The sequence below is a fragment of the Lentinus tigrinus genome (assembly GCF_003813185.1).
Source record: "Lentinus tigrinus ALCF2SS1-7 unplaced genomic scaffold L226scaffold_7, whole genome shotgun sequence".
In the NCBI taxonomy this organism is placed as follows: Eukaryota; Fungi; Basidiomycota; class Agaricomycetes; order Polyporales; family Polyporaceae; genus Lentinus; species Lentinus tigrinus.
The window spans coordinates 192666-210030 of NW_027137916.1; the positions used below are offsets into that span (position 1 = coordinate 192666).

Here is a 17365-nt window from a genome sequence, read left to right on the forward strand (position 1 = left end):
ATGCGGAGGTGGTAGTTGCAAAAGAAAGAGAACGTGTCCTGACTAAGCAAGGAGAAGCTTGATGTGGCCCAGGGAGTCCTTCGGTTAGCTTGCCGACCGCCGCGAGCACGAGGACGAGTGTCGTGGGCGTCGCGGGACGAGGGGTGGTCGTCGTCGAAGACAGCGAGCAGGGACTATCCAGCTCGCCGTCAATATGCCACGTGGCGGACATAGTTACGGCTTATTCCCAAAACGGCATCAACATGCAGGTCAATGTTTAAGCAGATTCTCGACTCCTTCAATCGTCAAGTACACAACAGGCAGAATGTTTGTACTCTATATGCACACTTTGGGCTGACCCAGTAAGTGAGGATCGACGTGCGAGAGCAGTCCAGATGCAAGACATCACAGGCCCAGATTTTCCCGGGTGTTCAGGAGGCGACCTTCCATCCCGCCCTCAACCATGAGGATATGCCCGGAAACATGTCCAGAGACGGTTGACGAGGACAGAATGACAATCTGATTTGCGACGTCTTCCGGGATCGCGACCTTCTTCAAAGGGGTCCTGCGCAACATGAGGGTGAGCTCACTTCGGCGTCAACGACACGCTCGGAGAAGGTACTCACGTCGCCAGAGCCCTATAGATGATATTTGGGTTCTTCAGGGCTTCCTCTGCCATTGGTGTCTTGACCCAACCTGTGTCCAATGCATATCAGCAACCACGCATCACCATCACACACGGTGACACAGATCGTACCGGGAGCGACGACATTGACCCTCCCTCTCGGGGCAATCTTCACAATCTCGTTCTTCAAGCTCAAACACATGCCATACATCATGGCTGTGATGCGCCGTCGACGTCAGCAGAGCATCGCACATGCACATCTGTGCCAGCTCACCGCTCTTGGTGGCAGCATAATCAGCATGCCCCGCCTCGCCGAACTTGCCCGCAGTGCTCCCGATCAGGACTATCGCGGCCTTCTCCTTCTGCGCCTCCGAAGCCTTCTCGAGACCGCGGAGGTACTCCCGCGCGACGAGGAAGGACGACGTGACGTTCGTGCTGAACGTTGACTCCCACTGCGCAAGGCTCATCTGCGCCAGGGGCACGTCGCGCGGCTCGTAGTACGCATGGTTGATGATGACGACCTGGACGGAGCCGAATGGGTCCGCAGAGGCCGATGCGAAAAGCTGCTGGACAGCGCCTTCCTGCGTGAGGTTGGCCTGCAGCGCGCGGATTCGGTCTGCGCCGAACTCCTGTATGAGAGGGTCGAGCGGTGCAGACTTGGTGTTGTAGTGCGCAGTCACGCGCGCGCCGACCTCTGTGTGGACAGTCAGATATCTGTGCAAGCTTATAGGAGATTCATCTACTACTCACTCAAGAAGAGACGAGTAGTGGACAGGCCAATGCCCCCACTAGCACCTACAATGACCAAGCCGCACTTGTCAGCTACTCGTCGTATGCCACTGCATACATGTACTAACCACATACCTGTGATGAGCACATGCACGTTGTCCAGTCCGAAGTCCATCGCGTTTCCTTGTCTTGAGCCTGGGCACTTAGCGGTCCTAGATCAACGTATCGGATCCGCGGAAACTCAGTACTCATCCAGTAATCGATCGCACTCACCGAGTCACTGTCGCCGGACCGGGGCTCCCCACGGCCACGCAAACGCAGGCCCGGGAATGGGGACTGTCTGACATTGAATTCTATGCCATATATAAGTCGGGTTCCTACATAGCTACAACCTATAAGTTTGCGTGTGACAAAGCGATGGATGCGGTTCGATGCACTGTTCAGATGGGCTAGGACGAGCTGTGACATACGTATCAATGGGCGTAATGCGGAGTGTAGGCCTTCAGCCTGAGGTATCACGATGGTGCAGATGTGGATACGGATGCGTGCAATACGGATGACAGAATAATGTAAAGGATGGATGATTCAGACAATGCACGACGCTGTCCATTGTGAGAGGGACATGGAAGAGCAGGAACATGAATGTCGTGACTATCGTGAGGGAAGCCGTACGCTGAACGATGGCGTTGAAGACCGCAAAGAACCAGTAGGAGACGCTGTTGATACAAGGGATCCAAGGAGTAGGGATAACACGATGCGACGAGAAGGACGAGAGACTTGCTTGTGGTTGTGCCAGGGGTATCGAGGACTGATGGGTTAGGATGAGAGACGGGGATGCAAGAGACACGAAAGACCAATGAAAAGATGCCAAGTCCAAAGATGACGATGAGATGAGGTTGGAGATGGTAGTGGGATGGACGCGGTCAACGCGTGCTCTAGATCTTGAGCTCTCTGAATCCTCGGACGTCCAGGCGTCCTGTCCCATTCTTCCGCCACTCCGCATTTGCATCGGGATCGTCCTCGGAACCCTCCCCCACAGTCGCCTTGCTCGACGACTTCTGGAACTTCCCGCCTGGAATGACAATCTTGCCCGCGCTCCGCGTTCGAGCAGCCGTGCTTCCCACAAGAGCAGGTCTCTCCTTCGGCAACCCGAGAGCCTTCCGTTGACGCCGCGTCAGGCGTTTCTCCGGCTCAGGGGGCGGGGGAGTAGGTTCCGGGGATGAAATGGACGACAGCGAGCTCACTGACTCGGGGGAAGACGCCGACGCAGAAAGATCTGGCGTGTCCATGTCTTCCGTGTCGACATTCATATCGTTGTTCGGAAGGGAAGATGGTGTAGTGTCATCACCGTTGAGCGTCCTTGAGGTAGATGTAGCTCGCGAGCTGCTCTTCGTCCGCTTCGCAGCGCTCTGAGAGCTCTCTGACATCTGTGAGGACGCGGACGATTCGTCGAAGGTGCGTTTCGGAGACCGATAGGCGCGTGGCTCCAACAGCGACACGGTGGGGAAGGCAGACGCTTGCGAAGAGGGGGCCGATGAAGGTGGCGGAGATGGAGATGCCGAGCCTGGCAAAGGGATCTGGGAAGGGGTACGAGGAGTCGAATCCTCAGCCTCAACCAGGGCAGACACGGCTGTCTTCTTCGTCTCCCGTTTAGGCGACTTCACGACCTTCGCCTTCGCCTTCGAAGGAGGCTTCTTAGATACCGGCGATGAGGGGGCGGACGCGTCGGGCGCCGGTGCCTCCATTACGTTAGGCAACCCAGCATGCGGACCGCGGAGGTTTCTGATAGAGGAGAAATGTTCCCAGTCGTGGTAGCTGCGCAGGGTCAAATGCTAGCCTAACTGGAGCAATTAAAGGACACATACGCGACGTAGACCGTCCCCGAAGCCGTTGAAGGCTCCGTGTCCTCGGTGCTCTTCTCCGCCTCGCTGCGTCGACGCTCTCGCCGATGACGCCGCTTCTCACGATCGTCGTGGTTCGAGTCGTCGTCCAGTTCCGCTGAAGCCTCATCGAAGTCTCCACCGGCCGCCCATTCAATGACGTACACGAGACCAGGTTGAATGACCTTGACGTTCCTCTTCGTCATATGGGCGAACGCGGACAGCTCGAGGTGTCCGCCGTACGTCGCTGCAGACAACACTCGCGTTAGTTGAACAGTATAGTGAACATGGCAGACGAGTAGCGCGACAGACCCAAGCCCGGTTACTTCGCAGACACGATGAGGAAAATGGACGCGCAATACGCGGTAGGGCGGCCATCCAACCTTATGCTCACGTGTTGATCACGACAACTTGGGAAAACTTCAACGGGCACCCTCGCAGCCCACATACACGGAGGTCCTGACTCTGAACAGTGTCCTGGCACCATATGCAGTGACCAGACCATAACTTGCGACGGGCAGATCTGCGCAACCGAGGAACGAATCACGTAAGACGCATATACTCACCTTGCTGTCGCATGCATGAGAGGTGGTGGTCCAGACCACGTTCGTCCTCCACGAAAGGAGCATAGCGTTCCTTGTGATGCTCGATCCAGTTGCATATGTCTGCTCTGAGCTTGAGGTGGTATGTCGGGGTACCGTACAGCTGGTCCGACAGGGCCCGGAACAGGCAGTTGCCATCACCGATGGTATGGGCAGCGTAGAGGCCAAGCTCACGCAGCTGAGCGTTGAGCATCTGGCTATTCTCTTCAGGGTCGGTCACGATGGGCTTGTGGACATCAGCAAAACATGTGCGCTGTACGATAACGATCTTGACACCCCACCTTGCCCTTGCTCCTCGTCGTGCGAGACCGCACTGAGAGAGCATCAGCAACCAGACGACGAACTCAACATGCACCGACATACTCTGCGGTGCTGGTCGGGCATTCTTGCGTCTGGTGTGGCCCATGGATCGGCGTGGGATGGGTGGGAGGGCGTTGTCGTCGTGGTGGGGAACCAGCAAGCGGTGAAGGGGTGTTCCGGGGTCTTCGTTCCGACGGACTTCGGACACCGAGTCGAGCGGGAACGTGGAAACCGCGCTGTCCCTATCTGTGCGGTCAGCGTACACGCCCGTACGGCGAGCAATCCACATACCAGATCGTGTTCGGTGTCGAAGAGGAGGTAGGGATGGCGAGGAAGAGAGGGGAGATGGGGAAAGCTGGAGAAAGCTGTATGAGGGGATGCAGAATCACTGATCTGCCAGAATCGGGGCACTCAGCGCTTAGAAGGGTTCCTCTGCAGCATGAATCTCCGCTTCAACTTTGCCGGAAAATTGACTACTCTCCGACATACTCCGCCCCAAAAATAATCGAGCGACGGGCCCAGGACGGGCCTAGCCGTTGACGTCGGTGTCGGCGGTGTGGACTACGTCGTTGGGAGCGTCATCTGCGGTCTACACGACGCCGACGAAGGAGCCAGCGAGTTATTCCGCACGTTGCACGCCCAGCGCGGCGTTTCCGAGTCGCGAGAGAGCAGAAGGCCTGGCCGTCGCAGAGGCTCTCAGGCCCATCTTTGGCTGGACTTAAGGTTGTGTGGAGGTGCGTCTCGTTGTCTGTCTCGTACACGCACCCCCCGCAGTCGCTTCGGACGCCCTCAGGCTCGACGCTATTGATCCCAGCTGGCTGCGCAGCGTCAGAAACCGATATCTGTCGCAAATCGGTCACAAGTACTTCGCCTGCCCGCGCACGCCGCATTCCCCACACCGCGATAAATACCGCTCGCCCCTTCTGCTGCCGCCATGGTCGTCCTCGACGAGAAGTCTCTGATGATACCTCCCCCTCCGCCCTACGCTGAGGCTGGCCCCATTAGCCCCCCGCCGTTTCCGTCGAAACCCCAAGCTCCTCCCACGCTCAGCACCCTACCGCCTCATATCCTGCTGCGGATTGTTTACGAGACATTTTCGTCTCCACATGTGCAGAAGCAGCGCAAGGTGCTCTATTGGTTGACGATCAACTTGCGCCTCGTGAATAGATCAGTATACATTGGTGAGTCGTTTTCCCTGCCTCAGCCCGCTCCCGCAACCCCCATACCACCCCTGCGTCTCCCTGGTTCTTCGATCACTGGTAGCAATTTGGACGGGCGAATTGCTGCCCATCTGGTCGGTCGAGGAACTTCGTACTCTCTGTAGTACTCGCGATACGCACTGCGCATACGCCATGCTGTTCCCACAAATCATTTCGAGAGCCTCATTCATTGGATCGTCCGTCGACATGCGTACTGACGTATCAACACAGCTTGCATGCACGTCCTACGATCAACATATCTCCCCGCGTACTCGTCCATGATCCGATCTCCCTACACCTCCGACCCCTTCCCACACGCCTCTGCCACCGATTCGAAATCACCCTCACCGCTCCTGCCAACTCAGTCCCTGCAGCGCGAGACACGAATTCTCGACCTCTTCATCGCGCTCAAGGTCCGCGAGGACGTCTGGGCCGACGAGAGCGAACTCCATCTCGAGCGCGAGGAGAGCTTCAAAGACCTCTTCGATCTCATGCAGCCCCGCGCGCGACTGGAGGATCTCGTCCGCCATTATGGCACTCGAGAGGGGGTCATAAGCGTTCCCTCGTCCTCCGGCCTCACCCCAGTCGCTTCCGTACCTACCACGCCGACAACGCCCATACACGCCAAGAAGGTTGTCAGCTGGAAGAGGGAGACTACCAGCGGTTGGACGGGCAGCTCCAGTCGAAGCGCAGCACCCCCGCTCCCGTTTGCCGCGCTTTCTGCCTCCTTCTCGCCCCGAGCCGTTGGCCTGGCTCTCACGACGCGGCATTCCAAGCGGACGCTCGTCGAGATCTCGAGGACAAGAGAGGAGACACTGGAGGTGTCGGCAAAGAAGCTCGTACGGGAGTTGAAGGGCTGGCTTGCGTCTAACCCCGATCATGGCATACGGTAATTCTCCATCGTTCCATCACTGTCAAATTGTAACATTGGTTTGTTCGAGCTATTATTCTTACTCTGTCCTGGACTGATGTATCCGTAGTTGTCGTGATTAATCTGTACGGATATGTATCTATACTATACCGTTGTACGTCCTTAGTCTCATCATGTTGGTTGTTACCTGCTGCTGCGTTGAGAATGCTGAGGATGTTCATTCATGCGCCCTCCCATTCCGCAGGATTGATTCAAGAAACAGACGGATCACGTTGCACGCGTACTGATACATGTTCATTGACCTCCAACAGCCACTCCTTAAACCTCTACTCGCGAACAAACGTCTCCCCAGGCTCTGGCAGGCTGTAGAACTCTTTCGCGAACTCCTCGAGCGACTGCGCCGGAACATCGGGGTACAACTCGCGCGCGTCCAGGTAGCCCAGACGCTTCGCGTTCTCGAGCGTGTTCTCCCGTAGGAGATACAAGCTGGTCATGTACTGGCCCCAGATGATCTTCCTGATCCCCTTGTTGAAGTCGGACGGGTCCTTCTCATATGCTGCTTGGCCCTCAGCGATCTGCTTCTTGACATCTTCCTCCGAGAGCTATGTCCAGCGCAGCAAGTCAGCAATTTATCCGCTCGCTCGTTATCGCCCTGGTCGGAATCACTCACCTGGATGCGCTTCGCTCTGAGCGCGTCCCCGTCACCAGAGACGCGTGCCCCGATCTCATGGGCGTCGTTCTGCGGCCTCTCGTCCTCCCAGACGATCACATACTTGTTCAGCGTGCGCGGATCGGCGATGATCTTCGCGACCCACGTCCCAATGTGGTCCAGATTGGTGAGCAGGTTCTTGATGTCGCCCGCCCCGGTAATCTTCCAGCTCATCTCTTTGAACTGCTGCGCGACGGTGCTGCGCAGCGGGAGCGGGAGGAAGAGCTGCATCCACCACCCGACGTCGATGATGGTGTACCCAACGCCGAGCTCCTGGACGTACTCGCGGATGTCGAGTTTCTACCAGCGCAAACTTTAAAGTGAGCACGGCACCTCGGTCAGTCCCAAAAGAAGAACGCACCACGTCGAAGAGCATTCGGACACCCTTCCTCCCTGGGGTACCCCAGTCGCAGGGGACGACACGCTGCACGCCGACTTCCTTCGCAGCACGGAAGATCTCGCGCTGCTCCCCAACGACGCGGGCGTCCACAGCGCTGATGAGGATGTCGACGCCTTGGACGTACTGCTTCAGCTTCTCAAAATCGTCGGTCAAGTTCCCGACGCGGATCTCGACACCTGATGCTTTCAGGACCTCCGTCGCGGGCTTCGTCACGGATGTCGGGCGGACGAGGACTGCGACACGCTATAGCACCGTCAAAATATAGCATACGGTCAGTGCTGTGCGAAGGATCGAAGCCGGGCGGTGTGCACTGACGAAGTTTCCCGCATTCAGGAGTCCGTTGACTATGCTTCTTCCAGTGTGGCCCGTTCCACCAAGGACGAGAACAAGTGGCTTGCTGTCAGCCATGGTGGGTTTTCTGTAGGTTCTGGAGGGTCCCTCAGCTCCCTATATACCGCAAGGATCGGCTGGACTAAATGCTATCACCAACTCAGGCTATCGGTGGTGACCGGTGACCTCATATGAACGTTGATTTGTCAGACGGAACCCACCTGGCACCTTACGAGACCGTTTCTAGCCCACAACATGGGAAGTCCGACTGATTCGGGTTCACGATATTGGATATCGAGACTGTTGACGGTTGAGCCCATCCATTGGTCGATGAAACAATGACAACATAGGCCTCGCTACTGACCAGCCTCTGTGACGAACATCCGCCAACGCGCCACTTCGCGAATACAGACGACAATTCCTAGTTGGAATGAAGGCCATCCTGGAAGTTCACGACAACATGCAACGACGAGGCTGATACTTGGAGAGGCCCTTACCTGGGCAGTGCGATGGTAGGTGGGTGGTACAAATTCAACCCTGTCAGGACGGTGTGCTAATTGGATGACGCACCAATGCAATACTGCTGCCAGTACGGGTGGCAGACATCACGGGGCTCTCTAGGTGGTTCGCACGTCCTCATCCACGCGACACTGGTACATCAGCCTTCCGAAACGTCATGCCGCTAAACCGTTCAACTGCCATCATCCTACTGGACCGGAATGGAGTCCTCGTTGGGGTCCCATTTCATCTTATACCACATGCATGTAACAAACGGTCCTAACAGTGACCAGAAGATGGCATGAATACCGGTTCGGACGAGAAGTTTACGACTGACCTCTTATGAGCATTGGTGAAAGAGACAACGACGAACGGAACTTGGCACCGAAACTGCCTGAGGCGCCCAAATTCGGGATCTTCCGAAGGGTAGTCAACCAATGACAGTGGCAAGTTTCGACCTCCTCCTCTTGCGTTTGTGCGTTGACCTCCGTCTATCTGACTATTGCTGAACGAAGAATCTGGTTCCAAAGGGAACTCCGGTCTCTCAAAAGATTCTGCACTGGGATACGATACTTCCAACAACTTGAGCTGCTGCCTCGTCCGCACTCATCCAGACGATGTCCAAGTTCGAATTCGCGCGAGTTGTGCTGCACCCTTCATACGTAATGATGTCTATCAACACACCTGCAGATGAATCAAGACCCTAGGAATTTCAGCCGGACATTCCAACTTGAACACCTAATAGCCGCGTTGTATTCAATTTTGCGCGCTTGCGTGTCTAGAACAAGGGCAGCTGCTCCTCTGCCTCGTTCATTCTGATTGGATACCCGTGGAGCGGGAATGCATAAGGTGAACGTTGATCCACGTGTATATGCGAATGTGCTCATGACATACGGTTGTAGTAGCCTCGACCATGACGCGTGACGACGCCCAGGGTTCTCTGGGCTACCTGCTTTGCAGCTTATCTAGTGTCCGACCGGCATTGCGATCGACGGCTAGTTGAACAAGAAGAAACCCAGACTTCCCTGGACTGTGATGACACGCCCCAGCCTTCTTGCCTGTAACGATCAACCTGAAGTTGATCCTATCGAGGTTCGTCTGGGGGTCTACCACGAACTATCATCCCCCAAAGTGGTCACAAACGCCGACCCGTTGTGCGATCGGGATACAGCGTTGGCTTCTCACTGGAGAGGCTTTGTCAGCGGTTAGTGCTGGGACACAAAGGAGTGGTGTAAGGCTAATAGCGTGGCGGGAGCAAATCCCGACAGGGGCTGCACATATATAAGTAGGTCTGCCACGGTTCAACGCTCCATCTCACGACCGCAGAGCCAGACTGCTACACCCCTGAAACAAGTACAGCTCTCAGCACACCATGAGTTCTTTCGGACCCGCCCCGCCCCCTCCCACCGAGCTCGGTTACTACCGCCAGCTTTCGCCCCTCGCAGGCGTGCACGTCTCGCCGCTCTGCCTCGGGGCCATGAGCATCGGCGACAAGTGGGAGAAGTTCGGCATGGGAGCGATGAACAAAGAGACGAGCTTCAAGCTGCTGGACGCGTTCTTCGATGCCGGCGGCAACTTCATCGACACGGCGAACGGCTATCAGGACGAGGCGTCCGAGCAGTTCATTGGCGAGTGGGCGGAGAAGCGGGGAATCCGCGACCAGCTGGTCATTGCCACCAAGGTTCGTTGTCCTCCCACCCGCATATATGTGTTCAGAGGAATTCTGACGCTCTTCTCTGTGCAGTACACCAGTTGCTACAAGCGCGCCGCGCCTGGGATCGAGCAGAGGGTGCACTATGTGGGCAACAGCGTCAAATCCATGCACATCTCAGTCGAAGATTCGCTCAAGAAGTTGCGCACTAGCTACATCGACATCCTCTACGTGCACTGGGTGGGTCTTCTCCTGTTGATTCTCTTCCCGCGCGCTGACGTATGCGAGTGCAGTGGGACTGGGACACCGGCATCGAGGAAGTGATGAATGGTCTCCACAACCTCGTTACTTCCGGCAAGGTCTTATACCTGGTAAGCGTCTCCTCTCCCAGTGACCCGTCCGATCTAACGCTCGTGTTTTTTTTCAGGGGATCTCGGACACGCCAGCATGGATTGTGGCGAAGGCGAATACATATGCGCGGTGCCAGGGCAAGACGCCCTTTTCCATCTATCAGGGCTCGTGGAGCATTCTCAAGCGAGACTTTGAGCGAGACATCATCCCAATGGCTAGGGCTGAGGGCAAGTCCATTCCTTGTCGTCCGCAAGTTCGTATAGCTAACATCGTTGCACAGGCATGGCTCTCGCACCCTGGGCCGTTTTGGCCGCCGGCAAGATCCGGACGGACGAGGAGGAAGAGCGTCGCCGGCAAACGGGCGAGAAGGGTACGCTTGTTATGTCTGTGCCTGTTGGGATGTCAAGTCGTTAACAGAACATTGGGCCGCGTAGGTCGTGTTGTGTTCAACCCTAACTGGGAGAGAACCGAAGACGAGCGTAAAGTATGCAAGGCTCTCGAGGAAGTCGCGAAACAAGTCGGTACCAAGAGCATCCAGGCCGGTGAGTAGGGAAAGAGACCCTCAGGCTTTGCATTGTGATGTCGGACTGATCTTGGTGCAACTTGCAGTCGCGATCGCTTACGTGATGCAAAAGACGACGCACGTCTTCCCCATCATAGGCGGCCGTAAGGTCGAGCAGCTCGAGGCGAATATCGAGGCGCTGCGTGTGCATCTCACCGAGGAGCAAGTCAAGTTCCTCGAGGGCGTGCTGCCCTTCGACGTTGGTTTCCCGCACGACTTCTGCGTGAGTGCTGGTCTCCAACGATGCGAGTCTCTGGCAGGTGCACTGACCTATATGGTTATTCAGGGTGATGGTTCGGAGTACACTCCGCTTATGAAGAACGCTGCCAACTTCGTGAAGTGGCCGCGCCCGCAGCCCATTGGGAAGAACTAGGTATCCACTCGATAGGCGTAGATCGCATCGTATCTACATATCTGCATGTACAGTACGTTTCGTGGAGATTTCACATTCAACAGATCGTTCGGACATCCTCATTCACCAACCTCATGCGCTGCACGCAACAGACGGTGATCATGTTCATGCGAATGTGACAGATCAGACTTTCGAAGCGTCATGCTGACTCTCCCTTCCCTATGCGCGGATGAATCTCTCCTGCAAGCTCCCCGGGCTCCGGTAGGCTATAGAACTTCTTCGCGAAATCCTCCAGTGAGTGCGCGGGGAGGTCAGGGCACAGCTCGCGCGCATCGAGGTACCCCAGACACTTCGCGTTCTCCAGCGTGTTTTCCTGATCGCCTGGGAATCGTTTGGGTCCTGCGCATACGCCTCTTTGCCGTCCGCGATTTGCTTCTTGATATCCTCCTCGGACACCTATACACATCGGGCACAACAAATTTAGCGATCTTGCCGTGAGGCACATTGAGTCTTGGACCGGGACACGCACCTGGATGCGCTTCTCTCGAAGGCGGTCCTCGTCACCAGACACGCGCGCCCCGATTTCGTGTGCGTCCTTCTCCTTCACCTCGTCCTCCCAGATGATGACCGTCTTGTTCAACGTGCGTGGGTCCGCGATGATCTTTGCGGTCCACGTGCCAATATTGTGCAAGTCCGTCAAGAGATTTCTATTCTCCCCGGCGCCGTGGATCCTCCACGTCATCGCCTCGACTTGCGGCCCGACGGTGCTCCGCAGAGGTAGCGGGAGGAACAGCTGCATCCACCAACCGACGTCGATGAACGTATACCCGACACCGAGGTCCCTTAAGTACTCGCGAATCTCGAGTTTCTGCCATAAAGGACGACTTGTGGTGAGCAATGGGGTTTCTGAGCTTTGCATGAACAAGGTTGATCGACGCACCAGATCGTTGATGAGAATGACTCCCTTTGCGCTTGGGGTAGCCCAGTCGCATGGGACGACGCGCTGTACGCCGACTTCCTTTGCGGCACGGAAGATCTCGCGCTGCGCACCGACTACACCAGCATCGACCGCGCTGATCAGAATGTCGACGCCGTGGAGGTACTGCTTCAGCTTTTCGAAGTCGTCGGTGAAGTCGCCGACGCGGATCTCGACCCCTGCTGTCCTCAGCGTTTCGGTCGCGGGCTTCGTCACGGACGTCGGGCGAACAAACGCTGCGACACGCTACGTACAATGGACGAACATACGGTTAGTTACTGTGCAAGGATGTGCAGTGCAGGAGCCGTCACGGTGCACGTACGAAGTTCCCGGATTTGATAAGTCCACCGACAACGCTTTGTCCGGTGTAGCCCGTTCCGCCGAGGACGAGCACGAGTGGTTTCTCGCTGACCATGGTCTTTGTGAGTATCACTTTGATATACGCAGGCTCCTGATTGCGGTCACGTCTGATTTAATACAGCACCGAACGAATGATGACGGGAGCCAGAACTATCACCGGGAGTCGGGGTTGATCTCATATAAGCAGATTCATCGGCAAAAGGCTGGAGATTCGAGACCATGCTGTATTTGCTTACCAAGGATGAGAACGAATGGACCACTGGTCAGTCGAAGACAGGCAGGCACTTCAAAACACGGCGTCTGCACCCCGCCATGAAAGAGGACACCGACTTATGTACGCCATCCATATATGACAGGACACACACGCATGCACGTCCTGTTTATTATTATCCTCAGACGAGCGTACTCTGGAAGGCAGATTCTACACCAACCACTGAAGTTGTTGCTAGCCTACTGCATGGAATCTGAGTCGACGATATCGAGCCCTTGTGGTACATGTGCATGTCTTGACAAAATCGCATATTCATACAGGTATGAGCCGGAGATCGTTGGGAAATAGGCATGACCGGGAGACGATGATTTCTTGTGTCGATTTCCCGAGAGACTGCCGACTATGACTATGATTTGTGGTATGGCCGTCGGGGCTTCCAGAGTATAGCGTAGCTAAGACAGTCGACGAGGATGTGGATGCTATTCGATGATGATAGTATAGAAGAAGGAGAGAGAGTCGATATGCACTGATTTGAAGAATGTGCAGGCTAGTTACCGTCAACTTACTTTACTGCAAATACTGGTAAGAGGAAGAGAACTTACGTAAGCATTTCTTTCTTACTCGGCTCAGATCTGTTGTATTCCTCAACTGTCCCCCGTCCTTCGCTTCAAACCACCATCATCATCTGTCCTACAACATCGCTCTATCCCCAACCTACGCCCACATATCTCTACTTGCATCAATCTCTCAATCACAAACTAGCCCAGAACAGACGCCATTCGTTTCACGTCGATTCCGCGAACGCAACACGTCCGTGCAACGATACTCTCGACACCTCTGCGACTCTGAACCTCGCCAAGAGCTCTTTGCAAATAACTGTATCCACCATGCCTGTACGGATGACAAGGAATACGACGGACGGGGAAGGTAAAGGCAAAGCAAGAGCATACGCACCCTACCCCCCATCTCGTCAGCCCAGCAATACCGCGGTCCCTCTCTCGCAGACTGAACAAGGCATGCACCTGTTACGTCCACCGCTCGCACACAAGTCGTCGTCTTCATCGTCCACTGGTTCTTCTCGGGGTCAGCGCTCGTTGCGAGTGGATCTTGGCATGCCTACCCGCGAGGAGTTCGCAGGTCTCCAGGAGCAGTATCTGGAGTCTCTCGACACCCGCAAGAAGAAGAAGGCGCTGATCTCTCAGGACATGTTTGACAAGATCTGGCTTGCGCTGCACTGTCCGGAAGACCTCACTATCGAGACTGCCCAGTTCCGTTGGTGGGTCCGCAAGATGTTCGCGCTCGTTCATCCCAACCAGCTCGCCGACGGCGTCTTCCCCACTCTCGAGTCGCGCCCGTCATGGCAGAAGGATCTGAACCCCTATGTCTCTGGACTCGCTCTGGATGAAGACGTGGTAGTCCACGACGGGAAGCGTGTCGCCGTCCGGGAACACATCTACGATATCCTCTGTATCTGCCACCACCGCGTCCAGCACAGTGGCCGAGACAAGACCGCCGCTGAGATTAGGAAGACGTTCACGTGGGTCCCCAAAGAGCTCGTCGCGCTCTTCGTCAAGAACTGCCCTACCTGCATGCACAAGAAGACGGGTGTGTTCGAAGATTATCAAGCCCTCCTCCCGGACATCCCCAAACAGCTCGCAAGTTCTGTGCTCTGTAACTCCGGCGTCGTCAACGTCATGGCTCGCTACCTTCCTGTCTCTGCGAACAACGCCGTTGCGACTTCGCGGTCTGATCTGGCATTCTCCCCAAGCGCATGCTCGTTGGCTCCTGGCGACTGCGGTTCTCTTTCACCCCCTCTTGCACTTGCGCACTCTGGATATCTTCCCGGACCCGGTCCTGCCGCTCACGCTGTGGACGACCACTACACTTCTCAAGGCAATTTGTCCCCGCATCCCTCGTGCTGGCAGGTCTATCCATCCAGATCTGCTGGTGGCTTGACACCGTCGAACTCTGGTTGGCTCAGTGCCCCACAAGATGACGCCTTGTACGTTACCCAGGCCGGCCAGCAGAAATCCTTCGTTCAGCTGCCTAGCATTCCAGTCGACCGCGGCGCGCCCCCGCCCGGAGTGTACTACAGTCACCCAACGAAGGTTACTCTTCCGTCCTTCTCTGAGGTGTTCTCTGGCGGGCTGACAGTTGATGGGCAACCCTCTTTCCGCTCTCGCATTGGACAGCCTCTGCAAGTCCTTTCGCACAATGTCGGCACGGGTCCCGGAGGCTCCATGTCGCTGCAAGTCCTAGGCCAGCATTCGCGTTCCGGACCGATGTACTACGCACCCGCTGGCCCGCCGCGCGCGGAGATGATACCCATTGACCCTGCGCTACTTTCCCCTGGAGATGGCGCGCGTATGCTGGCGTTTCCTGCTGAGGGGCGGGGGCTCCAAAGGTACGCGGATGAGAATAGGATGTGATCGACGGGTCTGTTTTCTCGTGCGCTGTGAGTGACAGTCTGGTCGTCGTGCGTCCCAGAAGTTGACATGGGTTCAGGGATGTGGAGCTGGGCGAACCATTCTGCGGACCGATTATATGCGCATACTCTCAGACGACAAACATTATTGCATTCATTATATGGCTATATTGTACACCATCAGCATATACACAACCTCAACGATTGTCCTTACGAAATGCTCGAATGTCTGTGGTATACATATCTCAAGTTGGATGAAAGAATGACAGATGGGAAGCGTCTGTAATCACGAGGTATGCGCACGACCCAGAGGTTGACAAGAGTACTAGCATGCGATGCATAATGCCCTTTTGACTCAAGGCTGTTTCATGCTACAGACACGAATATTTCAGACCTGTGGCTCTCAAGATAGATAGGTGTACTCACCCAAACACATCACTACGGCCAGCAGAAGTGCAACCCACATCCCGGTGTGGACGTCCCGAGAGACAGTAGGCGCTGCACCATTCCCGGAGCCGAGGCTGCCCAGACCCGTCGGGTTGCTCCCCTCGCTGGTGGCGGAACTCTGGGTCGTCCCGGTTTGCCCACCAGTGCCGGTCGGGAGGGATGTCAAGTCCGTCACCGTGCCGAATTCGGTCGATTGGCTGGGCGGGGTAAAGGTTATGAACGTGCTCGTGTCACGGGCGGTAGTAGTGGTGGAGAACGTGTCGAAAGAGGTGGATGTGGTGCGGACGGTGGTGGAGGTGAAGCGGCGCGTGGACGTGGTGGTGAACTCGATGGTCGACGCTGGCGGGGCGCTGCCGCTGCAAAGATGGCCTAGGAGGCAGCATCCGCCGCCATCGCAGTAGTAGCCGGGATCGCAGAAGTTGCCGTCTATGCATGTGGATGAGCTGGTGGACAGGACAGGACGAGGGGGGATGGGAAGGCTCACCAGAGCAACAGACGGAGCCGTCGAGTGGGTAGCAGGTGAAGTATGAGCACTCCGCCCAGCCGAATGGGCAGCCATCGTCGCGGGACTCGAGGTCGACTGCTCGACCTCCCCAACCTGTGTCGCGTCGGGCACTTCCCTTCGCGAGGTGCCCGGGGGCTTTGAGGAGCCCCGTGAGTGTAGCGGCCTCGGCGGCCTGAGAGATGAGGAGGGAGGCTAGGAGGGATGCAACGAAAGTCGAGAGAACCATGGCTCGAACAGACGGCCTTCCGACAGGTAGAGAGTGGAGGGAGCGAGGTACTTAGACTTGGAAGCCTCTCAGAGACATAGGACGGAAGCACTAGCTTATATGCCCTTCCCCCGAGTCATGGACGAGACAACGGCCAGACGAAGCTTCGTGGATCAGAACCAATTCATTGCACTCTAGCCGTGCAACAGCCCGGATAGATGCTCCCTGGAACTCGGAATTTTGGGTTAGCGCAACTCGAGTGAAGCTGTCACGCTAAGCCAGCACGAGGCACGCGTTGTCTTGCCCTGGCAGTTCGGTGTTGACACGGCGTTGACAGGCGGCCATGATTCATCGATCCTCGTGAATAGTCGTCCTCAATTCTTCTAGTATAGTTTCCTTGCGCCCCTCCTAAACAGGCAGTTGCCTAATACAGGTGACATATCAACGCCACTCTGATCCTCGGCAAGGAGGCATTCCCAATGAATAAACCTGCTCACGCTGACTGACTGTGGGCGGACTCTGAATCGAGTTCATACGTACCTAAGGCAAGCCGGGCAACTAGGTCGTCCGTGAGCTCTTCCAACTCGTCTTGTAGGTTCCATTTCAGTCACTGTGTGAGACGGGTCTCTCGGGAGGGGGGTCAGAGACAAGCAGATACGATGTCGGGATTTGTCCCGACGGCCCGTTCCGAGATGGTCTCGTCAGGGGTCGAGAGGAAACCGAGGTTATTCCTGGTTGTCTCTGGTGCTGGTACAGAGATGACCTCTGATGGGCGGGTACGAGACAAGCTTGAACGAGCATAGACACAGCCTAGACAGCAATACGATCTGCCTGGTTCTCCACTTCACACAGATTCCAGATGTGCAGCAACAAGATTGCTAAGAGATATATTGTTGCAGTATGATACAGATCCGATACAGATACAGATGCGACTATTTACTCTACACAACAGACCGATATACCGCCGACGCGCTGCCATCTCGTCATTGGCACTCGACAGAGGTCCTGTAAGTAAGATCAGGCAAGCGATATAGGCAAGAAGCGAATATTTCATACCTGTGCTTGGTTCGGTTTGTGCCGAATCTACCATCAAGAAGCAAGAACACGAGCAGGACGTCAAAGGGAGCAGAATGCGCCAACCTGAGGAGCACCAGTGCTTGAGGGGAGCTATTGATACAGCGCGTGTGCCAGCGTCGAC

General features: G+C 56.0%; 8 protein-coding genes across 8 annotated transcripts; 3 read left to right on the top strand and 5 right to left on the bottom strand.

The window, feature by feature from the left end:
* Positions 1-243: 243 nt before the first annotated feature.
* On the bottom strand, positions 244-1565 carry L226DRAFT_532851 (NAD(P)-binding protein). The gene is made up of 6 exons (XM_067680346.1): positions 1469-1565; positions 1355-1399; positions 879-1298; positions 737-820; positions 606-675; positions 244-544 (listed from the first exon to the last, which is right to left on the bottom strand). The coding sequence occupies exons 1-6, from the start codon at positions 1506-1508 to the stop codon at positions 385-387; spliced, it is 819 nt and encodes a 272-aa protein (XP_067537401.1). The 5' UTR covers positions 1509-1565; the 3' UTR covers positions 244-384.
* A 703-nt stretch (positions 1566-2268) lies between these two features.
* Positions 2269-4821, bottom strand: L226DRAFT_569076 (cysteine proteinase; the record flags this gene model as incomplete). The annotated part of the gene is made up of 7 exons (XM_067684247.1): positions 2269-3148; positions 3199-3460; positions 3780-4041; positions 4097-4128; positions 4179-4357; positions 4407-4470; positions 4746-4821. 7 exons carry the CDS (start codon positions 4819-4821, stop codon positions 2269-2271), a joined length of 1755 nt encoding a protein of 584 aa, XP_067537402.1.
* On the top strand, positions 4619-6502 carry L226DRAFT_352108 (uncharacterized protein). The gene is made up of 5 exons (XM_067674151.1): positions 4619-4849; positions 4942-5296; positions 5546-6244; positions 6295-6360; positions 6430-6502. Exons 2-3 carry the CDS (start codon positions 5050-5052, stop codon positions 6205-6207), a joined length of 909 nt encoding a protein of 302 aa, XP_067537403.1. The 5' UTR covers positions 4619-4849; positions 4942-5049; the 3' UTR covers positions 6208-6244; positions 6295-6360; positions 6430-6502.
* Positions 6412-7704, bottom strand: L226DRAFT_483042 (NAD-P-binding protein; the record flags this gene model as incomplete). The annotated part of the gene is made up of 4 exons (XM_067676992.1): positions 6412-6787; positions 6856-7194; positions 7256-7537; positions 7610-7704. Coding segments are annotated over 4 exons (992 nt in total), but the record flags the coding sequence as incomplete, so codon positions are not given.
* A 1501-nt stretch (positions 7705-9205) lies between these two features.
* Positions 9206-11232, top strand: L226DRAFT_611258 (Aldo/keto reductase). The gene is made up of 8 exons (XM_067686260.1): positions 9206-9803; positions 9867-10013; positions 10067-10144; positions 10201-10369; positions 10405-10494; positions 10559-10666; positions 10734-10909; positions 10973-11232. The coding sequence occupies exons 1-8, from the start codon at positions 9495-9497 to the stop codon at positions 11057-11059; spliced, it is 1164 nt and encodes a 387-aa protein (XP_067537405.1). The 5' UTR covers positions 9206-9494; the 3' UTR covers positions 11060-11232.
* Positions 11233-11248: 16 nt separating this feature from the next.
* On the bottom strand, positions 11249-12463 carry L226DRAFT_611259 (NAD-P-binding protein). The gene is made up of 4 exons (XM_067686261.1): positions 12337-12463; positions 11979-12260; positions 11568-11906; positions 11249-11494 (listed from the first exon to the last, which is right to left on the bottom strand). Exons 1-4 carry the CDS (start codon positions 12427-12429, stop codon positions 11258-11260), a joined length of 951 nt encoding a protein of 316 aa, XP_067537406.1. The 5' UTR covers positions 12430-12463; the 3' UTR covers positions 11249-11257.
* Positions 12464-13268: 805 nt separating this feature from the next.
* Positions 13269-15123, top strand: L226DRAFT_611260 (uncharacterized protein). Its single transcript, XM_067686262.1, has 2 exons — positions 13269-15040; positions 15091-15123. The coding sequence occupies exon 1, from the start codon at positions 13473-13475 to the stop codon at positions 15012-15014; it is 1542 nt and encodes a 513-aa protein (XP_067537407.1). The 5' UTR covers positions 13269-13472; the 3' UTR covers positions 15015-15040; positions 15091-15123.
* A 39-nt stretch (positions 15124-15162) lies between these two features.
* L226DRAFT_611261 (uncharacterized protein) lies at positions 15163-16535 on the bottom strand. Its single transcript, XM_067686263.1, has 3 exons — positions 15942-16535; positions 15437-15883; positions 15163-15381 (listed from the first exon to the last, which is right to left on the bottom strand). The coding sequence occupies exons 1-3, from the start codon at positions 16186-16188 to the stop codon at positions 15377-15379; spliced, it is 699 nt and encodes a 232-aa protein (XP_067537408.1). The 5' UTR covers positions 16189-16535; the 3' UTR covers positions 15163-15376.
* Between the last annotated feature and the right edge of the window lie 830 nt (positions 16536-17365).

Coding starts and splice junctions, on each gene's coding strand:
- L226DRAFT_532851 (XM_067680346.1), bottom strand. CDS start 1,508: ATGGACTTCGGACTGGACAACGTGCATGTGCTCATCACAG. Junction 821..878: donor TTATGCTGCCACCAAGAGCG/GTGAGCTGGCAC, acceptor GGCGCATCACAG/CCATGATGTATGGCATGTGT. Junction 676..736: donor GGTCAATGTCGTCGCTCCCG/GTACGATCTGTG, acceptor CATTGGACACAG/GTTGGGTCAAGACACCAATG.
- L226DRAFT_352108 (XM_067674151.1), top strand. CDS start 5,050: ATGGTCGTCCTCGACGAGAAGTCTCTGATGATACCTCCCCCTCCGCCC. Junction 5,297..5,545: donor GAATAGATCAGTATACATTG/GTGAGTCGTTTT, acceptor GTATCAACACAG/CTTGCATGCACGTCCTACGA.
- L226DRAFT_611258 (XM_067686260.1), top strand. CDS start 9,495: ATGAGTTCTTTCGGACCCGCCCCGCCCCCTCCCACCGAGCTCGGTTAC. Junction 10,014..10,066: donor ACATCCTCTACGTGCACTGG/GTGGGTCTTCTC, acceptor ATGCGAGTGCAG/TGGGACTGGGACACCGGCAT. Junction 10,495..10,558: donor CCGGCAAACGGGCGAGAAGG/GTACGCTTGTTA, acceptor TGGGCCGCGTAG/GTCGTGTTGTGTTCAACCCT.
- L226DRAFT_611259 (XM_067686261.1), bottom strand. CDS start 12,429: ATGGTCAGCGAGAAACCACTCGTGCTCGTCCTCGGCGGAACGGGCTAC. Junction 12,261..12,336: donor TTATCAAATCCGGGAACTTC/GTACGTGCACCG, acceptor CATTGTACGTAG/CGTGTCGCAGCGTTTGTTCG. Junction 11,907..11,978: donor TCATTCTCATCAACGATCTG/GTGCGTCGATCA, acceptor CCTTTATGGCAG/AAACTCGAGATTCGCGAGTA.
- L226DRAFT_611260 (XM_067686262.1), top strand. CDS start 13,473: ATGCCTGTACGGATGACAAGGAATACGACGGACGGGGAAGGTAAAGGC.
- L226DRAFT_611261 (XM_067686263.1), bottom strand. CDS start 16,188: ATGGTTCTCTCGACTTTCGTTGCATCCCTCCTAGCCTCCCTCCTCATC. Junction 15,884..15,941: donor CGGCTCCGTCTGTTGCTCTG/GTGAGCCTTCCC, acceptor CCACATGCATAG/ACGGCAACTTCTGCGATCCC.